The sequence below is a fragment of the Onychostruthus taczanowskii genome, unplaced genomic scaffold (genome assembly GCF_017590055.1).
Source record: "Onychostruthus taczanowskii isolate IOZ18803 unplaced genomic scaffold, ASM1759005v1 scaffold81, whole genome shotgun sequence".
Classification (NCBI taxonomy): domain Eukaryota; kingdom Metazoa; phylum Chordata; class Aves; order Passeriformes; family Passeridae; genus Onychostruthus; species Onychostruthus taczanowskii.
In genome coordinates this window covers 1,189,320-1,216,802 of record NW_024506002.1, presented here as the reverse complement: position 1 = coordinate 1,216,802, position 27,483 = coordinate 1,189,320, and the positions used below count along the sequence as shown (strand labels likewise).

At 47.0% G+C, this 27,483-nt stretch overlaps 1 protein-coding gene across 1 annotated transcript; it reads right to left on the bottom strand.

The window, feature by feature from the left end:
* Window positions 1-2,567: 2,567 nt before the first annotated feature.
* MTMR8 (myotubularin related protein 8) lies at window positions 2,568-25,994 on the bottom strand. Its single transcript, XM_041424350.1, has 14 exons — window positions 25,950-25,994; window positions 24,334-24,456; window positions 23,291-23,453; window positions 20,805-20,962; window positions 19,167-19,295; window positions 17,636-17,770; window positions 15,861-15,993; window positions 14,358-14,467; window positions 13,365-13,490; window positions 11,777-11,826; window positions 11,013-11,213; window positions 10,514-10,642; window positions 9,185-9,311; window positions 2,568-7,916 (listed from the first exon to the last, which is right to left on the bottom strand). The coding sequence occupies exons 1-14, from the start codon at window positions 25,971-25,973 to the stop codon at window positions 7,689-7,691; spliced, it is 1,836 nt and encodes a 611-aa protein (XP_041280284.1). The 5' UTR covers window positions 25,974-25,994; the 3' UTR covers window positions 2,568-7,688.
* Between the last annotated feature and the right edge of the window lie 1,489 nt (window positions 25,995-27,483).

The window sequence follows — 27,483 nt, the reverse complement described above, 5'->3', positions numbered from 1 at the left end:
ACGGGGATGCTGCAGCCACAAAAGCCAAGGCTGGCTGGAAACCCCTTCCACACACCACAGAAATCAAAGCAGCCATTAAAAAGACAGATTGTTATAAAGGAAAAAAAGGGAATGCAGACAACAGAAGTGCTAGAAAATGTAACATGTAGGGAACTTGGAGATGAAAGGAAAATCCTTGAATGGCAAATTAGTGATAAACTGCTTATTCTTTTGTTGCTGCTGCTGTTTAGTTGTTAACCAAGTGAGATCTTAGGAACAAGGAGCAGATTAAACCCAGTTCTAACGAGGCAAACCCGAGAGCCCCCAGCCCAGCTGGAATTCCACCCAGACACACTCCAGGAGCAGGAACCTTTCCATCCATCCTGGGGGATATTCCCAGCAGCAGAGCCAGCCTGACCCCAGCAGGAGCCCAGGCAGGGGTGACAGACCAGCCTGGCCCATTTGGGATGCTCCAAACTCCAGGGAAGGACAAGGATTGGGGAAAGCTTCCACTTCTGCCTGAGCTCAGGGCCTCACCTGGCCTCTGCTCCAGGCAAAGCAGCTCTTGATCAGCTCCCTGGTAATTGGGGAAGAATTAGAGGGCAGAAGGGTGCTGAGTGCCAGTCAGTGGGTTTTTTGGGAAGGTAAATCCTGTCCAGAGTTGCTCCCATTAAAGAGATTATTGTTATTAACGCAGCTGAAGAGAGCTAATGAGCTTGTGGATTTAGCAGGGCTAAGCAGTTAAAAGTTTAGAGCTAAACAGTCCCAAATAAATGATTTTGCAGGGATTAGGGATTTACTAACAGTGCTCAAGGTTGGGAAAGCAGAGCTGGGGATGGAGCTGCTGTGTCTCCTGCCTTTGGGCTGGGAGTCACTTCCAGAGCACAGCTCTGGGCTCTGAAATCTTCCTCTGTGCCCTCAGCTCTGCTCCCAGCATCCCAAACCTCAGCCCTGGGCTTCTCCTGGTGAGCTGTGACCCAGGTGTTACCCAGGTGTTACCCAGGAATTACCCAGGTGTTACCCAGGAATTACCCAGGTGTTACCCAGGAGAGGGCAAGGACAGCATCCCCTGGCTGCACTGCACATCCCTGCCAGGGCCCTGCTGCTGGAAATTCCCGATTTATTTGGTGCATCTACACACAAAATACAGAGTTAGAAAGGAAGGAGGAATCTAGCAATGCTTCTCCTCCATGAGTCATTCCTTGAGGAATTTTGGCAGCACTGGAGCTCCAGGAGTTCATCTCTTTACTTCCACTGCACCTTCCCTTTTAGAAAACAGGATAAAAGGATGGTTTGGGTTGGGAGGAACCTTAAAATCCATCCCATTCCAGCCTGCCATGGCAGGGACACCTCCCACAGTCCCAGGCTGCTCCAAAGCCTGTCCAGCCTGGCCTTGGGCACTGCCAGGGATCCAGGGGCAGCCACAGCTGTCCAGCCCAGAGCCCCCTGCTCCATCCATGGGGGGTTTTGGTTATTTATAGATTTTTATTGATTCCCATTCACACTGGATCCCTTCCCTCTCTCCCACAGCTCCAAGACCTGCTGTTGAGAGAGAGGTTTTGTATCCCACTCCCATACCCTCCACTCCTCCAAAGGAAGGATTCCAGGAGAGCACTGGAATCCATGAGCTGTTTGCAGCTCAAAGAAACTCCAATTACCACACCTTTTGTCCAAATTTCCCCCAAATTAAATTGCAGCTTTATCAATTCTAGCCAGTGTTAATGCTAATAATCCAATTAAATGCAAAGCTAGTCTAATTAAGGTAAATGAAGGATTTCACTGGCAGCATTAAGAACATTTAAAATTAGCAAGAAGGAGAAAAGCCTGAGAAACACTCAGGGACTGAGTGTACTCCAGTGCCAGGCCCTTAAAACATAGAAAATACCCATTTTTGAGGTGGAAAATATTTATCAGGGGCTGGCTGATGGGTCTGGAGTCTGTTCCCAGGTTCCCAGGGAAGTTTTGTACCTGGAATCTCCCTCTTGAGCATCTTCCCATCTCACTGAGTTTTGTCTGCACTCCAGTCTTTAACACCTCGCTACCCATGACTAAAAAGAATGGGATAAAAGAGCATTTTTCCAGGATACCATCAGCAGCTGGACTGTGGGTTCTTCACTCTGAAGCCATCAGAAAACATGTCTTCACTGGACCCATAAGCTGGGAGTCAGCTCCTTCCAGAAGCTCTGGCTGCTCCTCAGAAAGCTGTGGAAGTCAGCCTGGAGACACCTGTGGCCAGGTAAACGAGGGACAGACAGCTCTCCAGGAGCAAGGAAACACTGAGGAGACACTTGGGTTTAACATAGAAATGAAAATTTAAATTAAAAAAAAACCCAGAATAGCACAATCTGCAGAAGACACCGTGCCATTGGTTATGTTCCCTGTTTTCCATTAGTTATGTTCCTTTTTGGGTTGTTTTTAACACCCTGCACCCCCCGTTCCCCAAACCAGGGGGATCACCCCATTTCTGTTCTGTAGAGGGGAAGTGCTCCACACTCACTTTGTTAATTAAGATCCTTTAACTGACTCCATTTTCCAAGTGTGGTGTTCTGGGTTACCAGCCAATAAACAGAGCAGTCACTTCCTTTAAAAAGGCCAAGTGTTTATTTTATTTTTAGGGAATAAAAATACCTGCAATCCAAGAGAGACTCCATGGGACAAACAGAGAGAAAAGACACAATTCTTCTCTAGACAAGATCAGCTTCAAGCAGTGCAGGAACGGAAGAGCCCCACAGAGCCCTCGGGGCACAAACTGGGACTTACCCCCACAACTGTCCCTCAGCAGTGACACAGACACAAACAGCAACAGGGACATTCCCAGCCAGCACTACAGGGTTTCAGGGACATTCCTAAAAGGATCAGCTTGGGGATGCCAAGGAAAATCCAGCCAGAGGATGGGATCCAGTGCTGAGTTACTCCAGTAGTTTCTGCTACATTCAATAGATGGAAATATAGAAATGATATAAAAACAACCCCTTGGTCCTGCCCTGTCCCTGCAGCTCCCAGGGGGTCACGTTAATTAATGTCATTAGCAAACCTGCCCTAACGAATGGCCCTGGTCCCAAGCACAGGCTTTACCATCCCCTGCTTCCTCAGCTAATTAATCAAGTGCTGGGTGGTAATTAAACACAAATAGGACATGCAGAGCAGGTTTTCCCCAGGGAATGCCTGGATGTGCATGAGGGAAGGATGGAAACCAGGAATAGCTGGGAGAGGTCCCTCTAAAAACAACCCCAGCCCTCAGCACAGAGCAGAGGGGGTGGGAGGAGAGGAAAACCCCTCTGGAATGCTCCTGGTCCTTCCTGGGTACCCAGCACTGCATCCTGCCAGCAAATTCCCCTGGGCTCTGTGGCTGCACAAGACCAGGTCAGCAAGGAGCTGAAGGAGCCTGGAACAGGAGCTCTTCCCTTTCCAAGGTTTTTCCTGGGGCTGCCTCAGCTTTGGGAGCACCTCTGGGGGCTCTCTGCTCCCAGAAACGATGGAAACAACACCACAGGGCTGCTCCACACCAGCATTCCCACCTGGAGATCCTGTGGTGCTCTGGGCACCTTCAGCTCCTGCCAAATCCCACTCTGTAGGACTGGGGAAGCTTCCTGAAGCTTCCCAGCTCCCTCCAAGCCCATCTCCTCCATCCCAGCCAGGATGGCTCTGCATCAGAGCAGGTGGATTTTTATTCCAAGGAATTAACTTGGAAAGGCAATCACTAAGCACAAGAACAGACCAAGACCTAAAAGCTTTTACAAACTGCTTTTCCTCACCCCTAAAGAGGCCATGGAGAACTAAAACTATGGACAACCCAATTATTCCCACTTTTTCCCTGCAGAGCAAACAGCACCAATTGGATTTTCTCTCCCACAGGTGACAACAGCAAAAGAAAACCCCAATTTAAGAATCCACAGAACAAAGTTCACATTTAAGACATTTCAAGTGAAGCTCCACGAGTCCCTCTTGTGCTTCAGAGTAGGAGTTTTAACACAGAGTATGACAGGCCACTACAAGGTTACACCTGCCTGTAGCACAGGAGACACTGGGAAAAGGCAGGAAGCCACGGAATGTCCTGGAGAAACCATGGAATGTCCTGGAGAAACCATGGAATGTCCTGGTGAGGCAGGAGCAGCTCCAGAAAAGGGAGAGTTTTACCCAAGCAGAGCCCATCTGCAGCAAATCAGATCCCTCTTCCCTCCCAGCTCTCTCAGTGACAGGAATCCAAATGCACTGTTCCAAATAAAAGCAGGATTTCTGACCTCACAAAGCATGGCTGCTTCCCCAGGAATCAACCAGTTGCAGGAACTTTCCCCAGCAGCAGCAGCAGATTCCCAACAGCAGTAACAGCTCCTCCATTCCTCCCACACTTCCAGAGAGCAGAGGATGCTCCAGGAGCAGGGAACACAGCTTTCCTGGACAGCAGAGGATGCTCCAGAGGCAGGGAACACAGCTTTCCTGGGCAGCAGAGGATGCTCAAGGATGCTCCAGGGGGAGGGAACACAGCTTTCCTGGGCAAAGGATGCTCCAGAGGCAGGGAACACAGCTTTCCTGGGCAGCAGATCCCAGCTGAGCTCAGGACACTGCAGGGCTTTGAGCAGCTCCTCACTTCTGCTCTGCAAACAGCCCAGAGCTGCCACCAAAAACAAAAAAGCTTCTCCTTCACTGGTTTTCAAACCATGGGCTTGTGGAAAAAGAGGAAACCCTGGAATCTTTTCCAGCTCCTAAGTTCCAGCATCAGCATGAAAGGCTCTTAACACACTGTAGCCTTTGCCTGAGGCTGCACACACGAAATCCAAGAGGTTTAAAAGACATTAATTTTTGGGTTTGGCTCTGTTTTGCCACTGGAGTTAAAAGCAGCAAGATTACTCCAAGCTTACAACACTGAGTAACCTGGTGGTGGTTGTACACACGTGTAGTAACACTGGAGTTTTGTGGAGACAACATTTTTAGGAAGGAAAGATTATTCAACTCCTCCAATGGCAATTCCAAAGGCAAAGCACCATACAAACGTTTCCAGGAGCCTTCTGCAAGCTGGATTTGTACAATAATTATCCAATGGCACCTTTAGGTCCTTCAGTAGTCAATCAAAACCCTCTCCAGTTTTGGATCTCTAATGAAAATTAGAGAATTTATTAAAAATATCCAAAGAACTGATGATCCATAGAGTAACTGGTTCTAAAAAGTGCCTGTCTTGGCTTCATGTTCCATTGTCTCTCAGATTTGGGGATGGATGTTGCCCATTACCCCCTGGAAAGAAAAGACAGGGCTGATCCATCAGTCACACCTGGGTCAGCATTTCCAGTGTTTCATTTTTCATCAATCACTCTTATAGTTCCCACCCTTTCCTTGACAACAACTTCATTTCAGTCTGACAAACCCTCAATACTAAAAAACTTCCTCTTTGGTATTCCAGGTAATGGAGAAACTCTGTGCTCTCTTTTTCTCTGGATCTTTCATGTGCTTTATAAAATAAGTATTTTCTTACCCAGAACAGCCACTCAGGGAGGTTTGGGTTGGGTTTTGGACACTGGATCTACCCAGTGATTTCACCGTGGGTTGAAAGCACAGGAGCAGAGTTATTGCACTTTCTGGTGTTGCAGTGGAATGTTTCTGCTTTCACTGGAGATTGGGAAGGCTCAAATATTTTCAGTTGGCTTCCAAACTTTTTTATAAAAGAGAAAATCTGATTTGAAAACTTAATGGCAGCACCTAATTGAAACAACAGCTTGAGAAGAGAGCAGAGCAGCATCCTGAACAAAGCTGCACAGGGGATTCTGTGCAATTCAGCACAGAACAAGGACAGTGGCACAGCTCCTGGGGAGGGGAATCCTCTAAGTCCCCAAGGCCTCACCACGATCTCAGAAATGTCCTCAGCCCTTGACCTTGATAAGCAGCACCTTGAGCTTATCAGGAACACTGGCTGCTCCCAGGGCTGGAGTACAAACTCCTGGGTTTAGCTACCAGCCCTGGAATCTGATTTTTCTTGCCTGAAGAACAAGCCAAGTGGAACATTTTTGTTATTGACATTTCAAAGGAAGATATTGACCCAAATTGCATCCAGGCTGGAAAGTGACTCTGATAAAAGCAACTCTCTATAAAAAGGGAAAACTCGTGGGGAATTTTTCCCAGGGATACACCTGGACCTGGTCCTTGGGGCTGTGCCAGAGCCAAAGCACTGGGAATGCTGCTCTCCTGGATTATGGAGTACTTTGGATTTGTGAGCTCAGCCTCTAAGGGAGCTCCTGTTGTGCTTACAGGGAATTCTACACAAACCCCTTGTTCAATTCCTTACCTGCTGATTCTCTGCTGTTGAGTTCAAGTGCTGCTACTGATTCTCTGATTCCAGGAAAACTTTAGGCCTGAATTGTTGATAATTCCAGGGCTCAGTCAGGGAGGCTGCTCCACTCTGAACCCTGTGACTCAACAGGAGAATGTCCCTCATTCCCTTTCATCCTGACCCTTTTCCATCCCCAGCCTCCACGCTGATGATTTTACTTTTAGATTGCTTGATTTTCTATTTTAGTTTTTCTCTGTGTGCTTTAACCATGTAATAAGTAAGAGAGTGAACCTTGCAAATGAATTTGGTCACACCTTTTTATATCAAACCTGCTTTTGCTGATGCCCCTCCCAACGATTTTTGGGTGACCTTCAAGCACTCATTTGTGACACCCAATCCCTGGGAGAGAAGTCCTTGTTTCTTCTGTTTCTTCCCAAGTTCATTGCCACGAGAGATACTGTTCATGAGGCAGACAAAACATCCCTAAAGTTCCTGGAATCTGAACATTGCCTAGAATCACTCAGCAAGTGATTTTATCATTTCAGGCCCCATTTCAGTACCAGAACACAGCCCCATCTGTAACTGCTGTCTCATCAATGATTCCAGCTTGGAACAGTTAGTCTCTAGCTTCAGTTTAACCAACATCACAAAATAAGAGAGAAAAATTCCACATAAATGTTCTGCTGTCTTTCCTCATTTCCAATCCTCCCTCTTATCACAAATCCATGTGTTGTGGGCTGGCTCTGCACTCCCATCAATAAAGGAGGTCCATAAAAGCTGGCTCTTCAAGAGGTCAGCTTGGAAAAAGCTGCTGAACTCGGGGGAACAGCAAAAACCCTGGAGAAGCTGCAGCAGAAGAAAACCTCTCACAAACACCGACTACAGACAGGACCAACAGCACCCTGCAAACTCCAGCACAAAACCTGCAGTGGCCTGGCTGGACACAGACACAGTCCCAGAGAAGGCACAGGGTTTGGTTTTGTGTAACAAATATGCATAGGAAACAAAACATGAATCAGTTCTGGTACAAGGCAGGGGTCCATGCAGAGACTCATTCACAGCTAAGAGAGGTTGGGGGAGTTTTTGTCATTTGAAGACGGACTAAAATTTTTTCTTGTTTTAAGATGACCTTGGACCACCACTGAGAACAGAGGGATTTGCATCCTTCCTCCTGCAGTTACTGCCCAGCTCCTCATGGAACTGGCAAGGTTTCTTCCAGCATCAAACAGCAGAGCTGGCAGGCAGCCCTAACCCTCAGAAATGCACGTGTTGCCACTGAAAGCCAAGTTCCCAGGAATGCCAGGCAGGCTCCTGGCAGCTCTGCATCACCTGAGCTGCAGGAGGTGCCCCCCAGCAGCTGCTCCCCCAGCCCTGCACACCCCTACTCACACTCAGCTGCAAGTGGGGGCTGCAGCAGCTCCCCAGAGCTTCTCCCAGCAGCTCCCAGAGCTCATCCCTGGTGCTGAGCCTGCCCATCCTCCCCGGAGGCTCCGAGATCCTGGGGCTGGGCTGGGCTCTCCTTGTGCTTCTGGTGCCCCAGGGAGGGGCCATTGCTCAGCACTGGGGCTGCTCCCTCTGCACAGTCCTGAGGAGGAGTGTTGGCTTTGGCAGCAGCAGCTCCTGCCTTGCGTGAGGTGCAGCCTTTGCTGGGCGAGGGGCTGTCGAGGACAGGGAGTTTCTGCACAAACAAAAAGGCATAAAAACAAATAATTAATACCTAGATGCCAGAGAGGAACAAAAACCAGGTGTCAACACAACAGCCCTGTGGCAGTGCCTCTTTTCCAGCTCGGAAATCCAGCACTGAACTAGCTGGACACAAATCCTCAAATGCCTGACACAAACGTAAGAAATACCTGGACAAAGATCCTGCCATGTCTGACACAAACATCAGTGTTTAAGCAATAAAGCTGAATAAAGCTGAAGCTTTCAGCATTCACATCACCCCAGCAAAGGACACTGATGTTCTTCACACTGGTGTGTTTTAAAAAATGTGGTTTGATTTCTTTGGGGGTGGTTTGGGGTTCTTAACACACAGAGGTTTGTCAGTGAACCCCTCATTTTTACCCAGCTGGCTGATTCATCTGTCATTTAGACTGGCTGGGTGTCAGGAGCTGCTGCCCTCAGCCCAATGATTCTGGCAGTCCCCTGGAGAACAGGGACAAAACACAGCTCCAGTACCTTGAAACACCATAAACATCAGTTATTGTGATGCCTTTTAGTCATACACAAGGGACACAGAGTATCCATGTTTGGAGTAAAGTAAGAATAGCATTTACCCTATGAAGGGCTGGCTTGGATCCTGGCCCTACAACAGTGAATGGCAAAAAAATCCCCAACTAAACAACTCCACTCATATTTTTAAACTAAAATTTTAACAGGATTCTTTTTCCTAGGAGAGATATGAAGAAGTATCTTTGCTTATATTATTTTAAGACCTGTTGAATAAATCTACATGAACTTCAGTCAGTATATTTATCTGTATACTCAGTATATTTATTTTAGTCAGTATATTTATCTGATTAGAGTTTATATGATGGGAAAAGGGGAAATAAATGCCAATATTTAATGGCCAATATTTGTATTATATTATACAGGTATAATTTTATACAATATATAATATATATGTATAATGTATAATTTCTATATTTAATGGCCAATATTTACATTTAAGTATAATTTTATAATATATATTTATATTTTATATATGCATATTATGTGTATTTACATAATATCTGTATAATGTATAATTTCTCTATTTAATGACCAATATTTATCTATTAATATTATATATATGATTTTATACAACATATTTCTATCATACATGTACAATTCTATATTTAATGGCCACTATTTATCTCTATTACAGCATTTCTCTGACAAGGCCAATATTAACCCTCTCAGTTAACCCTTCCCAGCCCCAGGCTATGTGCAGCCCCCGTGCCTCACGTTTTCCAGCTCGGCTGCGCTGTCCTCCAGGGTCACCCTCCGGCTCAGGCAGCTCAGCAGCTGGTCCAGCACACACTGCTTGGGGTGCATGCCCTTGTCAAAGCGGTTGTACATCCCACACCAGAACCTCAAAACCAGGCAAAAAACAGCAGTTAGGGGCTCAGCTGGGCATTGTTGCCAACAAAGAGATGTTGGGTAATATTTTTAACAAACTGAGATTAGGAATTAATTTGAAAACCTGCCACAGCCTTTGGATTATTGAATTCAACGTCAATGGGCAACTTTTCTTCAAGTTAAAAACTCTGGCAGTAAATATTAGAATAGGATGAAAATACATTTCTTTTTTTTTTTTTATAGCAGATTTATTGGAAGCTTGGGCAGCTATCTTCCACTCCTTAGTTTGCCCTGATGCCTCAGGTTTTAGCTTTTCTATTTTTCAGATTCTGTGCTCCTTTAGTGTGTGGGTCTGGGTTCATATGAGGGGATGGTGAGCTCTGTGCACAGAGCAGGGAGACAAAACAATTCCTGCTCTAGCTGGGGACCAAGGACAAATGATCCAAATTCAGGCCCAAGAGCACAAACAACGTGGGCTGAAGAGAGAAAAACAAGGATGGGACTGCATGGGCTGGAGCTGGAATTGGAGTGCAATATGCAAATGGAGCAGAACTTATAAAAGTGACAGACCCCGTGAGCAGTCGTGCATTTTGTGCCCATTTTGGTTCATCTTGGGTGCAGCCCTGGCTGGGCTCTTGTGCTGCCCAAGGTGGATTCACTGAGGCCTTTAATAAATCCCTGCTTTATTCTTTAGCTCTGTCCAGTCTCTGTTCTAGGGCAGCCTGCACAAGGCATCAGCCCAACCTCCCAACTTTCATTTGCACACACAGCACTTACAATCTCATTTTCCTCTCCCTCTTTCTCAGCAGGGCCCAGGAGTGATGCAGAAACAAAGCCTGAGAAAAACCCTGAACTGAGCACCAAAATTCTTGCTTGAAAGACTTCCTTAATATACATTAAAAAGGAGGAAAAGAGGAACTGTTTCAAACACTTCAGTGTGACAGAGCAAGCAGACAAGGAGTGTGTGTGGGTCTGTCCTAAGTTCTGCTTTTCCTTGCCTTTCCCCACCCTCTTTTCTCAACACCAAATTACAAATATTATTTTAAATTACAGCACCTGAATTCATTTCACCTTTGCACTGCTCCTCTTAGTTTATGCCTGAGGAACAGAGGGGAAAGGTAAAACAAACCAAGCTAATCAGTGCAAATTCATTTAACATGAGTTAGTAATGACAAATATGTCCCCCTCCTTCCTCTTCTTAGCTGAGCCACTTACTGGAAACTGAAAGGTAGAGTGTTTGGTTGAAGCTCTTTGTAAGCTGTAAATCCTCTGTACAAAGGATTTCTCAACTCCTGCTTCCTCTGTAAGAGGAAAGGCCACAGGGAATGGGTCTTCTCAAAGATTCTGCCAAGTACAAAGAACATCTGATCACTAAAAAAAAGCAGCAAGTGGATTAGTAACTGCAGCTGTTGAGAGCAGAATTAGATTAAGGGAGCTAAGAATTGTTTTTATGCTGGATCTGATTGATTTCATAAGCACAGGATATTAAAATGGACACTCTCCTGTCCAGAAGGGATATCTGCAAGTTATTATTGTGCTCCAAACCAAACCACCTTTTTTGGGATATAATTCATATTCTTTTCTCACACTGGTTAGGGGTAACATCGCCTCGATAAATGGTTATATTCCACAATCTCCAATTCCATAAAACACACCCTGTTCCAGACATTCCACGGGATCTGTGGCCTGCTGGCTCCAGGAACCCCCAGCTCACCTGAGCTCCTCCCTCTCCCTGTGGCAGGTGCCCAGGAAGTTGCCAAACTGGCAGGAATAAACGTGGTCATGGATCTCCAGCAGGAAGCGCTCGCTGAACTCGAAGGAGCAGGGGAACTGCTGCATCAGCTGCCACACACACTCCACAAATTGTGTGAACACAGGGGACACCTCCTTGGGGTCCCCATCCAGGTGGCCACACCTACAGGTGCAAAAAGCAGAATAAATCTTCTGTCACCCACCACAAAATGTCCCCTTGCCATCAGTTTTCTTCCAGATCAGGTTTATGCTTTGATTTTGGGAAAGTTCTGAGAAAGTGGCAGAGATCCTCTCCCGGGTATGGCTGCAGGAGAATTCCAGGTCTGGCTGCAGCACTATGGATGACACAGAGTGGGGTCACCATCCCTAGAAGTGCTCAAGAGATGTGTGGATGTGGCACCTGGGGACAAGGGTTAGTGCTGGTGCTGGCTGAACTTCATGATCTTGGAAGTCTTTTCCAGCCTTCATGATTCTGTGATTCCACAATTAGCACTCCTCAAATAATAGAATTTTGCAGGTAGGAAAACACCCAGAATTCCAGCCATGATTTTGTAAAGCAATAAAAACACAGCGATGAAATAACAGCCTTAGAAGTCCCTGGCTCTGTGTCACCAGTGCCAATATTTTCCCAATGTTTTCTCCTTTTAATTTCAATTTTTCATGGGATCCCCTAAACCTGCAGACAGTTTTGGTTTCACTCCCCCCAGGGGAATGTGCCCCTCTCACCTGTGTGAGAACTTGTGGCCCATTGCAATCCACTCCTTTTCTATCAGGACCTGCAGGTTCAAAGCAGGGATTAAGAAAAGAGCATTAATTTGGTTAAAAAAGCAAAATGAAACCTTTTATGTTAAAGCCTCAAAAGCTGACAACCTGCTGCCCCTATTGCTATGAACATATCCCCAGAAATCAATGGGAACAGGAAATGTGATTTATAGGTTATCCAGTTACCAAGGCAATGGCCCTGCTGGAATCAGAACTCATTTCAAAACCACCATTTCGAGGGAGTTTCTAAGTTGTTAAAATCATAATATATAAATATATTGAGCTCAAAGAATTAACAGCTTAATATTACACTGTGCCATTTAATTTGGAAAAGAGTGTTGTAATATTCAGCAAAATAAAGCAGCAATTGAAGTTCAACAAATGTTTAACAGACAAAAAGAAATATATGAAGTACAGCTGTGTAATGAGGAGTTCAGGATGTAATCAGAACAACTATGTGGCACTTTTAAAATAGATGCCTGTAGTTACAGAAAATAGTAACTGTTATAATCTGTTTTCCTTACAGATAAATAAGATAAAATAATCTGTTTTAGAGATGTCTCACAAGGAACTACATGACTGAAGCTGCATCCATCATTATTTTGCTGGATCACATCTAAAGATAATTCCTGCTATCATCATCCAGATTAAGAGGAGGAAGCAGAAACTCACAACAGAGTTCTTAGAAAACTTCATTTAAATGGCTTTTTGAATTTTTCCATTCCTGCACTGCTGATGAATTCATTTAGGAATAAGCCTATGTCAGGGGACTTGTGCCTACAAACCATGAGGACAGACAGGGATGTGTCTGTCACTGCTCCTGCTCCTGAGTGAAATCCTGTTCTCAGTTCATGCAGGATTCTTCAGAGACAAAGCCCAGGCAGATGTTTAATATGCTCAGGGAATTTTAACTGTTAAAAGACTGCAGTATAACCCAGAAACAAAAATAGAAACAATAAAACCAGCATGGAATGCAAAGAAACAGTCCTAGCACTGGAAAAGGCAAAAATCTGCATTGTTCTGATTTCAGGGATTCCTTCAAGGAACTTTCCTGAGACAGAGCAGCTCTTCAGGTATTTAACCAGAGATGAATGGAAAGAAACATCACAGACTGCCCTGTGTTCATGCAGGGATGGCTGCAAATTAAGAAAAAAACTGCACTAGAAGCAAACAGCCAAATTAAAATGCAATGGCTTTTAAAAAAGTGTGAAATTATGCAGATTTGACTGATGAACAGGGGACAGGACTGAGTTCAGCCAATTTCAAATCCCAGCAGGTAAGAGACACACAGGACAAACTCCTCCAGCACTTTTTGGTGGATTGCTGCCAGAGCTGCATCCTTTGCTGAGATCTCTCATTAGTGGCTCCCATGTAGACATTGCAGGAAACAAGGATTTGGGAATTGTCAATCAGCTGCTGCCATGCTGCTCACAGCAATGCCAGCTCGTTACAGAACCAAAGCTGCTTTATGTAGGTCACCCATATTGTCCCAGGAAATGGCCTGAGCCCTTCCCCAGGGCCTGCTGGCACTGGAACTGCAGCATGTCCTTACCATGAAGCCTTTGAAGGTCCTGTAGAAGGGGTCCAGGAGGAGGCTGGCCAAGGAGCAGACCTGGGCCGTGCGGTCCCAGCCGTCGGAGCAGTGCACCAGCACGCTGGCCCTCTCCTCCCTCACAGCCTGCCAGGGACACAGCACAGAGCTCAGGGAAAGGCTGGCCCTCCCCTGCAGCACCCCAACACCCCGGGGGAGTGGTGGCCATCTCTCCTCTGGCCTGTGGAAATGCACATTCCATCAAGAGAAGCCCCAGCTAGAGCAAAGTGCTGCAGCAGGCTGGTAAAAAACAGCACTTGTGATCTCTGGAAGGCCAAGGATTCCCAGGCTCTTCCTCTGAGGAAAAGATTTGGTGGATGAGTAGAAAACAGTTGGACACCCAGGAATTAGAACTTCAAAATAAATTAGAAAAGTTGATGCCAACTTCCCCCTATCCCATCACCTTTTGCCACTTAGGGCAGGAGAGAAACCAAAGTTTCTCACTTGTGACGTGGGCAAATTGTGAGAGACAACCAACGTTTACTACTCACTCCTCTCACCACACACTTCCTGCACACCCTGTACTACTCCTGAGTGACTTCCCTCCTTCTGCCTGACCTGCAAAGCCACCAGCTCTGCAGAAAAGAGGACTATGTTGAATAATCAAAATTAGTGTCCACATCACAGCAAACCAGGAGAAAATAAACCAGTCAAAACAACCCCTCAATTCAAGCAGAGCAGTGGATGAATAATGAGCACAGGGTTAGGAATTGTTGCACTGCTATATAGAAAGGTTTATAAAGGTAATTTATTCACATTTTGTGATCTTATGAGAATGAGCTCTAATAAAACCCTGGTACAATACATGACACAGGACCTGTTTGCCCAGCAGCTGCACGACCCAACATTTTTGGAGAGATTAAACCAACCTGAACAACACCTTCTCCTCAGAGCCACCTTCCCAACCCTGCAGCAGTCCCCAGCACAGCAGGGGACATTTTGGAGAGCATTTACCTTGGCCAGGAAGACACCTGCATCCATCACAGCCTTGATGTGCCGTAACCAGCCCGAGTTCTCCAGCCCTGTCAGGAAATCGCTCATGGAGGGAGACTTCATCTCACACACTGGGAGCACACACAGAGAGTCAGAACAGCATCCCCTGCACCTCCTCATTATCCCCCTGACAATTTCAAGTGCTTGCAGCAATATCCTGTCTAAAGGACACACTAATGGTTGTGTATCTAAATTTCATAACTAAAAAATTGCTGGTTTTGTGAGAATTTCAGGCTCTGGAGATCTCCTCTCGCTCTTTGTTTAAAGGGTAACTCATTATTTATTCAGCTGTGGTTTTTCTAGCAGTGAGCTGGAACTTCACTTTTACATCACCATCACATCTACAACCACTCACTCACTTCCCAGAGATTTGAAGTTATTTCTCTCTAATTCAGAGACAGAAATAACAAATCTAACCTTGAAGGCAACTCAGCTGCTCTAATGAAATCCAGCACAGAAAACACTTGGAGTAATAAAGTTCAGAACAGTCCACAAGCCCCAGTGAATGAGATTTTATCACTGTTGGAGAAGAACATGGGAGCAAACAAGTTTTTACTCTGCCTCTGCTCCCACCATAAAATAAATCTGTCAGGAAGAGGCAACTGAGGACTCAGAGCTGTGATCAGGCCACTCTTTTGGGTGGGAACAGCCCCATTTGTGTCCAAGGTCACCATGGACCCTGCAGGGCCACCTGGGAGCACCAACTACCCAACTATTTTGAAAAAAATATAAGTATTGTGGCAGTTACTAAAATATTAAACTCCTATTTTGGAGTGCAGCACTTGAATTGCAAAACTGTCCAAAATTCTAACAATGAAACTCTGGGCCTCATTACCCTCTTGATCCCCAATCTCAGGTGACTCTTTTGCCCTGCTTTGCATTCCTGCCTGTGGTCACAATGAGCTTAATTACTTTGCATTTTCATATATTTAGATATTAAAACATTAATTTAATACATTTTAAAGGAGTTTGGTTAAAAGGAATCAGAAATAAATGAAAAGTTAGAACAAAGTATGTATGAGACTCAAGTCTTTGGAAGATCATGCATTTCAACTCAGAAATACTGTTAATACTCCAAATATAGCAAACCCCAAAAAGCATTGCTGAACAACTTCTGTTAGTTTTCCTTCACTAAGTCATGAAGCAACAATGAGACGGTCTTAGCTGTAAAATGTAATATTCTCTAACCTTTTTCTAATAATTTGGCACATTCATCAAGGAATGCTTTTAGTATTAGTTGCTATTTTTGAACCACTATAAAACCAAGCACAAGAACAAAGAAAATGTCAAGCAGGAAAGCATTTTAACAGCATTAATACTTTCAGTCCCTGAATGCAGCAAACAAAGCAAGATGCTGACATTGCTTCCATCAGAACATGTTTGTGCATGGAACATTTGGGTATTTGGCAGGAAGTTCTGTCCAGAGGGGTAAGAAAAACAAACCCCTCCCAGGGCTGTACCCACCTTCCAGCAGTTTCTGCAGGCTGCTCCTCATCACATGGATGTTCTCTATGCCAATGAATTTAAAACGAATGTTTTCATAATTATCTTCATTCTCATAGCCCTTCCCAGCAGCTCTGTTGGCCATGGCATTCAACTGGCAAATTCAAAGAGCAGAAGAGAAAAGAAAGAGAAAATCACAACAAAATTCAGAGAGGCTGTTTTGCAAGTCCCTTTTTTTGTTTGGTTTTCTTGTTGTTGTTGTTTGAATCTCCCAGAAAATGTACTGGACAAAGCTGTTACTCAGCTGTACAGTATAAACCCCCTGTTTCTGCCATCAGAGACACTAAACCTGCCCCAACTGAGTTGACCTAAGGAAATTCAGAGACAGGCACAGGAAAGCAGAATAAGGAAAGCCATTTTTAACATTTTTACATACAGGGTGGTATAGAAATAGTAAGGGAATTTCCAATTTTCACAGACATACATGTACAGAGGAAATTAAGCCACCTGAGGGAAACACAGAAACATTGAAGATGAGCAGAAAGAACAGAGCAACTGCAAGACAGAAGCAGAAAAGAAGCCAATTGCTCTAACATTCCCCAAACCAGTTCAAGAGCTGCCAGGGCATCTCTGGTGGGGACAGAAAACAGAGCAGCTCAACCCCCCTGATAATTTGGCAGCTTTTGGGAGAGAAGAGCCAGATATGGTGCAGACACCTTTAGAACTGTAAAATAACCCCAGTGCCTCAGTTCTGCCAGAGAGGGACAGGTTGGCTTAGAAGAAGTGTCACCAGTTCTCCCTTCTCCCCTTGCCACCAAATGCTTTAGCACATACTGCCACCAGTGATGGATTTCAGTGGCACATCTCTGCCACTGGCAGCTGTCTGCACCAGAAGAAATGCACATATCATGGCAGAACAGGGGATCTCTAGAGAATGTCACATTAAAATCCAAAATACACACTGGAGCAAGATGTGAAATACTCCCTGTTTTCCCCAAAAATACACTTTCTTTCTTGCCCTTGCCACAGTTTAACTAAACCTGTAGTTTATATAAAATAACTGCAAGATCTGAACAGTGAAGCAGGTTCTCAGAAAGCTCCATTTTCAAATAATAAGAGCAATTTAAATCTTTGCATTTAAATAATTGTATGCTATGAAAACCCTTGTGTTCTAATTGGCTTCTAACAAACTCCTAATCCATATGTTTACAGTAGAATCATTGGAATTGGGTTTCTAAATTGAGTTCCTCAAGATGACAGTCATTAAAATTTTAATTTTGCAAATACTTCCTTTCAAATAAACCCTCAGCTCTCAAGTTCTAGCCCCAAACAGTGGGGCTGAGTTGTATTAAGCTCCATCATGAGTCTTATTTTTAAAAGGAAAAAAAAAAAAAAAAAAAGGGGAGGGATTGCTATTCACAGCTCCACTTCCTCCCAGATCTGCCAGTAAAAGCACTTCAGCCTTGTGGAACTGAATCCTGAGGCTTCTCTCCAACTCCACTTCCAGTTCTCTCCTTTGTCCTTTAGGACTCTGCAGGAAAATGCTTCACTGTCCCAGCCAGGTGCACAACTGCCAGTTCCAACAGGTCATCCTGAACACAAACCCCAAACCCAGGATACTCCAGGAGGCAAAAATCCTTAGGATCAGCTTCACATTCCATTTGTACACCCTGAACCAGGAGCCCGATCCCACATTCCTCTGCAGGACCGACCCAGAACTGTGACAGAATGAACTGGAAACAGCACTGCACATTCACACAAGAGATTTAAAAGCAGCCCAGAGCCCATGGAGGTACCTTTGGCCTCGTGTCTACAACATACATGAAGGGGCAGCCGGGGTTGGCCTCTCGGATGGCCTGGAGCATCTGCTCGTCCTCCAGGCAGCGCGCGCTGAACCCGGCCAGGGGCTGGCTGCAGCGGCACAGGGCAGCCTGCAACACACACAGAGATCAGCCCTGCTCCCTCTGCCCTCCTCCTGCCCCAGAGCCCCCTGGGCTCACAGCCCCAGCCTCTCCTCCTGCCCCAGAGCCCGCTGGGCTCACAGCCCCAGCCTCTCCTCCTGCCCCAGAGCCCCCTGGGCTCACAGCCTCAGCCTCTCCTCCTGCCCCAGAGCCCCCTGGGCTCACAGCCTCAGCCTCTCCTCCTGCCCCACACCCCTCAGAGTCAGTTTAACTGTCCCCTGTGCTCCTTCTGAGGAGCTGCTGCTGTGGGGGACACACACTGGGCCATTTCACAAAGTGACAACTTTGGGGAACTTGGAGTAGTGAGGGTGAGGAGGCTCCACCTGCTCTGCCTGATGGTCACCACCCCAAACGTCAGTAGCTCATGGAATCCCAGAATGGCTGGGTGGAAAGGACCTTAAAAATATCCCATTGCACCCCCTGCAATGGGCAGGGACACCCTCCACTGTCCCCAGGTGCTCCAGCCTGGCCTTGGACACTTCCAGGGATCCAGGAGCAGCCACAGCTGCTCTGGGCACCCCGTGCCAGGGCCTGCCCACCCTCACAGGGAACAATTTCTTCCCAATATCCCATGTGACCCTGCCCTCTGGCAGTTTAAAAACATTCCCACTTGCCCTGTCACTATGTTCCCATATAAAAGCCCCTCTACCTCCTTTCCATGAGCCTCCTGAAAGTATTGTAAGGCAGCAATTTCTCATGCTTTCCATCTGGTTTCTATTTCCAAACCATTCTGAGTTTTTCTTATCAGTTGTTTCTGCACATTCAGAGCAGCACAGGGTGTATTTTAAGGAAATTTCATTAGTTTCCAGCACAACTCCAGGCAGTGCCTAGGTCAAGACATGCTTCCTCAGGAAAACAACAATTTGGCTGTGACTGAATTTTCCTAAGATCAGCATCTAAAACACTGCTGAGGCAGCAAAGTTATAAATTTACATTCTGGTCTTCAGTGGAAAAAAAATGAAACCTTCACTTATTCTGAACTAGTGGGGATTTATTTCAGGGTGGTTCCTCCTCTTCAATACTATGAAAATCCAGCCGAGTCAACACATAACTTGGTAAAACATTATTCAATATAACTAAAGAGGAGATTAAAAAACCCCACATCAGAAGGAATTGCTGAAAGCTGATTAAGAAAAAATTCCCAACAGGAAGCTTGGAAAGTCTGTGCTTTTGGCAGAGCTCTGGATGCATTCCAAGTGTTTGCCTTCAGCTCATTCTGTGACTCAGAATGAAAACCATTAAGAGAAGCACAGCTCTCAAAGGCCTCAAATCTAATAATTATCTTATTCTTTCCTTTCATTAGAAGGGAAGTGGACAAAAAGGAGAACCCTCATTGCCCCCAGGCAGCAGGCAGTGAAGCACTAACATTGTTTTCCTTGTACAAGTACGAAAGCACCGGAATCCGCCCTCGGCTCCTGAACCTTGAACTTCCCATCACCACGGCCCTGGTAGCAGCTCGAGGCACCACGATCTCAGGAGGGTATGTGCTGCAAACCTGAGGGGGGACAGAGAAAAAACCCAGATATTGCTCCTGAGCACTTTAAAATTCATGAAAAATTCATCTTTAGCTTACTAGGTTACGAGGAAAACAATGCAGGAACTATCAACTCTGCATCTGAACCTAAAAACTGGACTGCACAAAGCAGGTTTAAAGAAGTTCTTTAAATCCAGAAACGTGATGCAAGTTTCTAAATTACATTCACAAAACGGTTTGGGTTGGAAGGGATGTTAAAGCCATCCCACCCCTGCCATGGGCAGGGACACCTTCCACTGTCCCAGGGTACACCAATCCTCATCCAACCCGGCCTTGGACACTTCCAGGGATCCAGGGGCAGCCACAGCTTCTCTGGGAATTCTATTGCAGGGCCTGCCCACCCTCACAGCCAAGAATTCCTTTCCACAAAAGAGAAATTAACCCTAGTTTAAAAGTTCTCTCTAAATGTTATGCAACTGGAAAGGCACTTCCAGCACTCAGGTGGAATCCTCAAAGAGCAGCTTCATCCTTTCTCCTCAAACAAGCAGAGTATTTGCAGCATGGACTTCAAAGATAAGCTGCTCTCCAAGCCTGGCTTTACATCAGGCTTGACAACTCCAAAACACAAGCTGGAAACTGTGAGGAAACTCTAAAGCACCTGAGAGTTCCACTGCAGCAAGCAAAGCCTCTGAGTGATTACTGATTTGAGATGGCCACATCAGCTACTTCTCATATCAGAGCTCAATTCAGGCCCCCACAGGCAGAGGCAGGTAAAACTGGCAGCCACCTCTGACAGCACAGGCTTGTATTTCTTCAAGCCACAGCTTAAAGTAAAGAAAGTATCAGGGAAAGGGATTCAGAGTTATGAACACGTCGGTGTCTTCCTTGGAGCTGCTTGCCTTGCTTTTCAGTAGCCAGGTCTGACTGCACACAGCCCCAGAGAAAATAAAAAGGGAAATAATGTGGAGCAGGATTTTGAACGAGCTTGCTGACAAATGCTTTTGTTTCGTGTTGTTTAGATCCAAGTTGGCCTTTCTGGGAAAATAACAGCAGCAGGCAGCTCAGACTGGAATGACAGAGGGCCCTTAGGTAGCAGAAGATCCAACTGAGAAAGCAAAAAAGGCTCTGTTTTCCACTGCTGTTTTTCCCTCCCTTCCTTCCCTGGTCCCTCTCCACTCTGCCTCATTTCCCACCAATCCAAACCGCTGCCATTTCCTTCTCTCCTCCACATCTGTCACCAGCCAGGTGGGACAGGCTTTGGAAATACCAAAAGAAGCTCAGGGTACTTGAGGCTTTGCCTGACAGATGGGTTGACATTTCTGCAGAAAAACAAGGCTCTGCTCTCTTGTCAGGGGGATCAAACACAAGAAGGTGACTATCCTGGAGCATCATCATCTGCAACTCCCCGTCAAGATGATGTGCTTCGACTCAGAGCAAGCGAGCTCCTTCCTCCCCAGAGGCAGCAGCAGGGCTGTCATTAATGACACCAAGGAGACAGTGCATGGAATGGCTCCTCTGGGCAGGAGTTACCTCATAGTCCTTGTTAATATCCGTCATTTCCCAGGAGCCGTTGGGGATGCCCATACGCTGGTAATCCAGTTTCAAATCAATCAGTTTCCATCCCATCTCCCGGCTCTCTTTGGACATTTTAGGATTGTAAGAGAAAGCATAAAGTTCTTCGGGTTTCACTGGGAAGGAGAAAGAAAAACAGCAACGAGTTAGAGGTGCAAAGACATCCAGGGAGGCCAAAACTTCTAGAAATCAATGACTGAGTGCTACTAAGGAGTATTTGAAGTATTTAAGACTTCTCAACCTTTTATAGATTTTGGGTTTGGGATAGTACCAAGTGCTGAAATTCAGGAATTTCCACTACTCAGTTCCCAAATGCAGGGAGATAGATTAATTCTAACAAAGTGTTTTAGCCCAAGCTGGAAGAAGTAATTTTTCCTAAACGAATTATTTCCTCCTGAATTCACTGTAGCAAGCATGTTAGATGGGATTTATATCAAAACCATGAAGCCATACATGAAAACATGGACTAAAAGATCTGCTTTCTGTGGAGAGTTCATACAACAGCTCCTGCACACCTGTAAGGTCACTGCCCAGCAACAAATTCTGAGACTGGCAAACTTGAGGGATGTCTGGAATGTTGCTGCCAGCCCAATGAAGGCTGCAGGCTGGCTCTGACAAGTGCCCATTCACCATGCCAACCTCCTTCCCTCTCTTCACAAAATGCAAATCCAACCAATAACTCATCCAGCTGATTCCCAAGGCAGCTCCACAGACAGAGGGAAACCTGTCAGAGGCTGATAAAGCAACTGGGTACCAAGCAGGTAACCCAGAGCTGTCCATCACGTGTGTGCAAATAATCAGTAATGATGTGCTCTGCCAAAAATCCATGAAGGGAGCACACTCAGACATCTTAAAACAACAAAAATGTGCTGTTACAATCGAGAGGAGAGGAGAGGAGCGGAGAGGAGAGGAGAGGAGCGGAGAGGAGAGGAGAGGAGCGGAGAGGAGAGGAGAGGAGCGGAGAGGAGAGGAGAGGAGCGGAGAGGAGAGGAGAGGAGCGGAGAGGAGAGGAGAGGAGCGGAGAGGAGAGGAGAGGAGCGGAGAGGAGAGGAGAGGAGCGGAGAGGAGAGGAGAGGAGAGGAGAGCTACAGCATTTACACAGTTAAGTAGAGACCAAAGGAAACTGGTGTGAGCCCCTGCAGTGACACCTCCCATACTTCAGGCACTACCCAGACCTCTAATTTTCAAATGTCAAAGAGCAGTGATAGCTTTTAAATGTTAACACCACAAACCTGCCAGCTACAGCATCAGAGGCAGAACTTCAGAACTAAGAAAACTCCAAAGAGCACAAGGAGGTGCTGGGAATAGACACAGGCCTTAATATCAAATTAAAAAGACCATCTAAACTGGGCAAAGCCCATTTCCCCTACAGGATTTCCAGCCCAGCCCTGTGTGAAGGCCAGCAAGAAGCTGCCTGGTGCCATCAGTTCCCCTCCCTCAGCCTGGTGACACCATCACAAATTTCAACTACAAATGACATGCCTGTAATAACACAACTCCAAAATGGGTTCCAGCATCCCAAAAGCAGAGGCTGCCAGAGGCAGAAGCCAGGTAGGAGCTCAGTGGAATGCTGTCCTGCAAGAAAAGCATGAAGATTCATCCATGCTGGAATAAAAAGCTGGAGCTAGAAGAGAGCACAGGCTTTTGAAGGTGTCTGGCTCACACTGCAAGAGTGACTCCAAGTCAGGGCAGGGTGAAGCACAGGCTTCACTGAGCAAACACTGCAGAGCAGCCTAACCACACTGCTGGAAACACAGCCAAGATGCCAAATTGTGGAATTTGGGAATTCTGTGAATGCCTGGATCAGCTGGAAAGGGCAGAACTGCACACAGCCAACAGCTGAGTCACACAGGGGACTGACAGTGGCCAGGTTTGGGATATGAACTTTGCACAGCTCTCCAGAAGTTCCTCATGGGAGACCACGTCACTCCCACTGCCAGAGAGTGACAACATCACAGAGAGGTTTGGTTTGCAACAGCTCAACCAGTGCCACCCCTGGGACACCTTCCTCTGTCCCAGGCTGCCCCAAGCCCCAACCAACCTGACCTTGCAACTTCCAGGGATCCAGGGGCAGCCACAGCTTCTCAGGGCACCCTGTGCCAGGGCCTCACCACCCCCACAGGGAAGGATTCCTTCCCAATACCCCACCTAACCCTGCTCTCTCAGTGTGAATCCATACCCCGTTGTCCTGTCACTCCAGGCTCCTGTAAACAATCTCTCTCCATCTTTCTTGGCTCCCAAGACTGTGTTTAGTTTGGAAGCAAATGTCTCCTGCTGCACAGAACTCAGCTCCCTGAGACCTGCCATTGTCCCTGGTGCTGGAAGCTGATTCTGATCCCACTCCCTCCCTCCCTCCCAAACCCAAGTGTGGGGCAGCAGAGCTTTCCCATGGCTCAGTTTGGAGCATTCCAGAGATTCCCAGGAGAGATTCCCAACCCCAGCACCTGGCTGGGAGAGCTTGAGCAGGGAGGTGAACACATCGTGGCAGTCCCTCTCCTGGCCAATCACAAAGTGAGCCACGTGGAAGTTCTTGCAGTGGATGAGCAGGGGGTACCCAGCCGTGGTCAGGGGCAGCTTCTCCACGCTGGAGATGTGGTGGTGCAGGATCTGGAGAAAAGGGAATAAACATCATTTGTTACTGATAAAGCTGTGAGCAGTGCAAGCAGATAGGAAACCTTTGCAATACAATCAGCTGTTTACGCTTCCTGCAGCTAAGGAGCAGCAGGAAATGAGTTTATTTGTGACATCAAACATAAACTGCACCCAAAACCCAGGGAACTACAGCAGGACTGAAAAACTACAGATTTACATAAACTGCTTTCAGAGACAGATGTGCAGCTCAGTTTACCTCATGCATTTGCTTTCCTTCCACCTCCATATGAAATACATTCTGTCATTCCCATTTTACCTCAGAATTAACAAAACAGGCTCATTTCAGGCTAAATCTGCCCTTCTAAAAGCTGCAAATTCACGTTTAGTGGTCTTGTATATTGAGTTTTAAACAGGAAATTGCAGAAGTTTTTTACATTCCTTGAACTGACACTAATTCCACGAGTGAACTCTATCAAGTCACATCACCATTGTGCTCATTTCCTTCCAAACCAGCTGTTTCTGGGAAGCACTGGGTATCAAAATGCTCTAAAAGACCACTAGGGCTCTGGAATTGCCAAACCTGCTCATTCTGGAAATGAGAGCATTAAGTTCCAGGACAAGGGGGAATGGCTTCCCACTGGGAAGGGCAGGAATGGAGGGCAGGGATGGACGGGATATTGGGAAGGAATTGTTCCCGATTGGGAGGGTGGGCAGGCCCTGGATCCCTGGAAGTTCCAAGGCCAGGCTGGACAGGGCTGGGAGCAGCCTGGGACAGTGGAAGGTGTCCCTGCAGGGGTGAAATGGGATGATCCTTCAAGTCTCTCCCCATCCAATCCATCCTGTGACCTGAAGCAGCCTTCCCTGGCTTTCCCAGGTGTGTTTGCACCCAGCATACCCATGTTTCCTTCCTGACTTCAGCAGAGGCATCCACGTAGATCAGGTGTGTGGCTGTCAGGTACAGGGTCCCGCTTGCTGCCTTCCTGCTGGCGTAGCGATCCAGCAACTTCACATTTTCCACCTGCAGCAGGAACACAGCATGAGAACACCACAGAATCCCAGGACTGCTGAGGTTGGAAAAGCCCTCTGGGATCATGGAGTTCAGCCTGTGCCCAGTTCCCACCCTGTCACCCAGCACGCATCCAGGTGTTCCTTGGACACCCCAGGGATGGGGACTCCAAACCTCTCTGGCAGCCCTTTCCAAGGCCTGACCACCCTTTCCATGGGGAAATTCCTCCAAGTCCAGCTCTGATGGAAGCACTGCCTAAACACCTGTTGAGCTCTATTCTTTCAACTTCTAATACACAGCTCATGAAGCAAAACAGAAAACCACAAGATCTTAAGTCCCCCCTGCAACACCAAGCCAGCCTTACACCATAAACTCAAATTATTTCTCCATGAATTAAAGCCACAAAGGTTAAGCAAACAGCCGTGGTTCGGCACCAGCAAACCCTAACAGGATTACTGGATTTGTAGCCAAGATGATCCCAGTTTGTTACTGTGTGAGGCTGCAGGAATAACAAGACAAAGAACTGCAAAGAAAAGGTGTGCCTGTGCTCAGGGTGTTCAACGTGTTGCTCTGAAAGGAACAGCCCTCTCCAGTCTGACTTCCCACTGCTCATTCCCTGTCAGCAGCTACTTCTTGTAACTCACTTCCTGACCTCCAAGTGTATTTCATAAACCACACCAAGCTAATTAATAAAAAAACAGCTTTAAAGAACTCGGCACAGACATAATAAAATATGTTACAGCGCTGGATTGATTTTCTCCTGGCCTATTTGCTGCCTAATGAACGCAAATAAAATTTTTCTTTCGCCATTAAGCAGTAATAACAGGGAAAAAATTGGATGGACAATGAAGACAAATGTTTTAACAGTAAATGATGATTAGTTTTGGGTATTGAATGTGCAAGCCTCCTTATGTCTCCAGTACAAATGGAAAATCTCAGCAAATAAATTGGGGAGCTGAGGCCTGGGCTCGGTGCCCTCTTAGCAGGTCGTGCTTCTCAGCAGATATAACTATCAAATACAATATTGCCTTTTCAGGGCACTACAGACATGCAGCATCTCAGAGCAGGGGGTGACGAGCATCCCCAAACTAAAGTCCTACAGAATAAAACGAATAACAATAACCTTCACCGCAGTGAAGGATAAAATTAAATTATCAACTGCTGCCTGAATAAATGCAATCCCTTTTAGCACAGCATTCCCGGAGCTCCTGTTTGACTTGATTCAATGGGAAAAACAAACAAACAAACAAACAAAAAACACCAGAAAAAAAGCACCCTTTGGTTCCCTCCTTGGGACTGAGAGGAATCTCCGCGCTTTGACAGAAAGGAAACATTCCGGAATCGCCCCCAAACCACCTGGGGCTCTGCCCACCACCGCACCCCCTCCCCAGAGAGCGCCGGAGCCACCAACACCCGGGGACCGCGGCTGTGACCCCTCCCCAGCCGCAGCCGCTCGGGCCGTTCCGCGGCGGGGAGCGGGCCGGGGCCGCGGGCGGCGGCGTTACCTTGGGGGTGCTGATGTGCTCCATGGCCGCCCGGCCGCCATCAGGGCGCGCGCGCCCCGCCCCGGCCCGCCCGCCTCGCGAGAGCCGCGCGCCAGCGCCGCCATCTCGGCTGAGGGCAGCGCTGAGGGCAGCGCCCGCCCCGTGCCGTGCCCGGGGAGCAGGGAGTGTGCCCGGACAGTACGGGGTGCGCCCCGACCTGCTGCCCCGAGCCCTCGGGATGCGGCCGGAGCCCCCGCGCTGTGCTCAGAGCCGGTGGGATGTTCCCGGAGCCCCCGGGATGTGCCTGTTACTCGGGGATATGCCCGGAGCCCTCAGGGTGTCCCAGAGCCCCCTCATCCTCCTCTCCATCCTGCTGCAGTCCCACTCTCTCCCCGTGTCTTTTCCCTTCCCAGCACCGGCGATCGCGAAAGCTCTCGGGGGATATTTCGGGAAACAACAGCTTTTTTTCCCCCTCAAAGCGTGCGACCATCAGCTGTGCCGTCTGGATGGGCAGCAGGCTGACAGCATCTTCCCCTCGAGAAAGGCGTTGGAGGCACATTTGTCACTCGAACACTTGTCACACTTCCCACAGCTAGTAACACCTGCCCGTCCTGTTTGCCGTGTGTTTGAATTCCAGGCACGATGCTGTGTCTCGTGGGTGCCCAGCCCGAGGAGCTGCTGGAACTGCTGTTCACTCCTGCAATGAGTGTTGGTGTCTCGCAGCCCCGAGGGCAGCAGCCTCCAGGAGTTTGCTCCCAGCCAAACCTTGAATTGCCAAAAAATTCCCTTCAGGAGCCTCAGAATGTACCGGTTTTAAATGCTGGTGATCTTGTAGCTAGCCTGAAAATTTACTGGTTTTAATTTTTGGTGATCTTGTATCGAGCATGAGAATTGACAGCTTTTAATTACACCATAATCAGAATCCCACACTGGTTTGGGTTGGAAGGGACATTAAAACCCATCCAGTTCCAATCCCTGCCATGGGCTGGGACACCTTCCATGGCTGTTATTCAATATTCTCTAATTTCTACCGCTCGTACAAACCCACACAGCCTCAGTTCAAGGGAAGAAGAGACACGCGGGCTGTAATTCCCTGTCATTCCCGGTGCGGAGCAGCACAGGCTCCTCCTCTGCAATTAGTGGGGGCAGCGCTCGTTAATTAAGGCTTTGTGTTTGTGCTCCACACGATCCAAAGTAGTTTTTCCCCCGGTAGCTTCTCCTGGGGTTTGCAGAAGGATGAGGATTGTTTTTAAAGTTAATAATAAGCGGGGTGGGCATCACTTAGGGGATTTTGCAGCACTGCACAAAATGTACCTGTGGAATAGCAATGCAGCTTCCTCCTCTTCCCAAAGGAAAGTGCAAAAACAAGACAAAAATAAAAAATGAGGGAAGAAATAAGGATACAGAGATGAGAGGAACTGAAGGAACAGTTGCATTGCTCAGCCAGGCACTGCCATCCTCATAGCTTCTCCCCAAACTTGTGCCACAGGGATCAGTTTGAGCAAGAATCTCAGGGAATAAAGAGAGCTGACTTCTTCCAGGGAGCTTTTCCCAA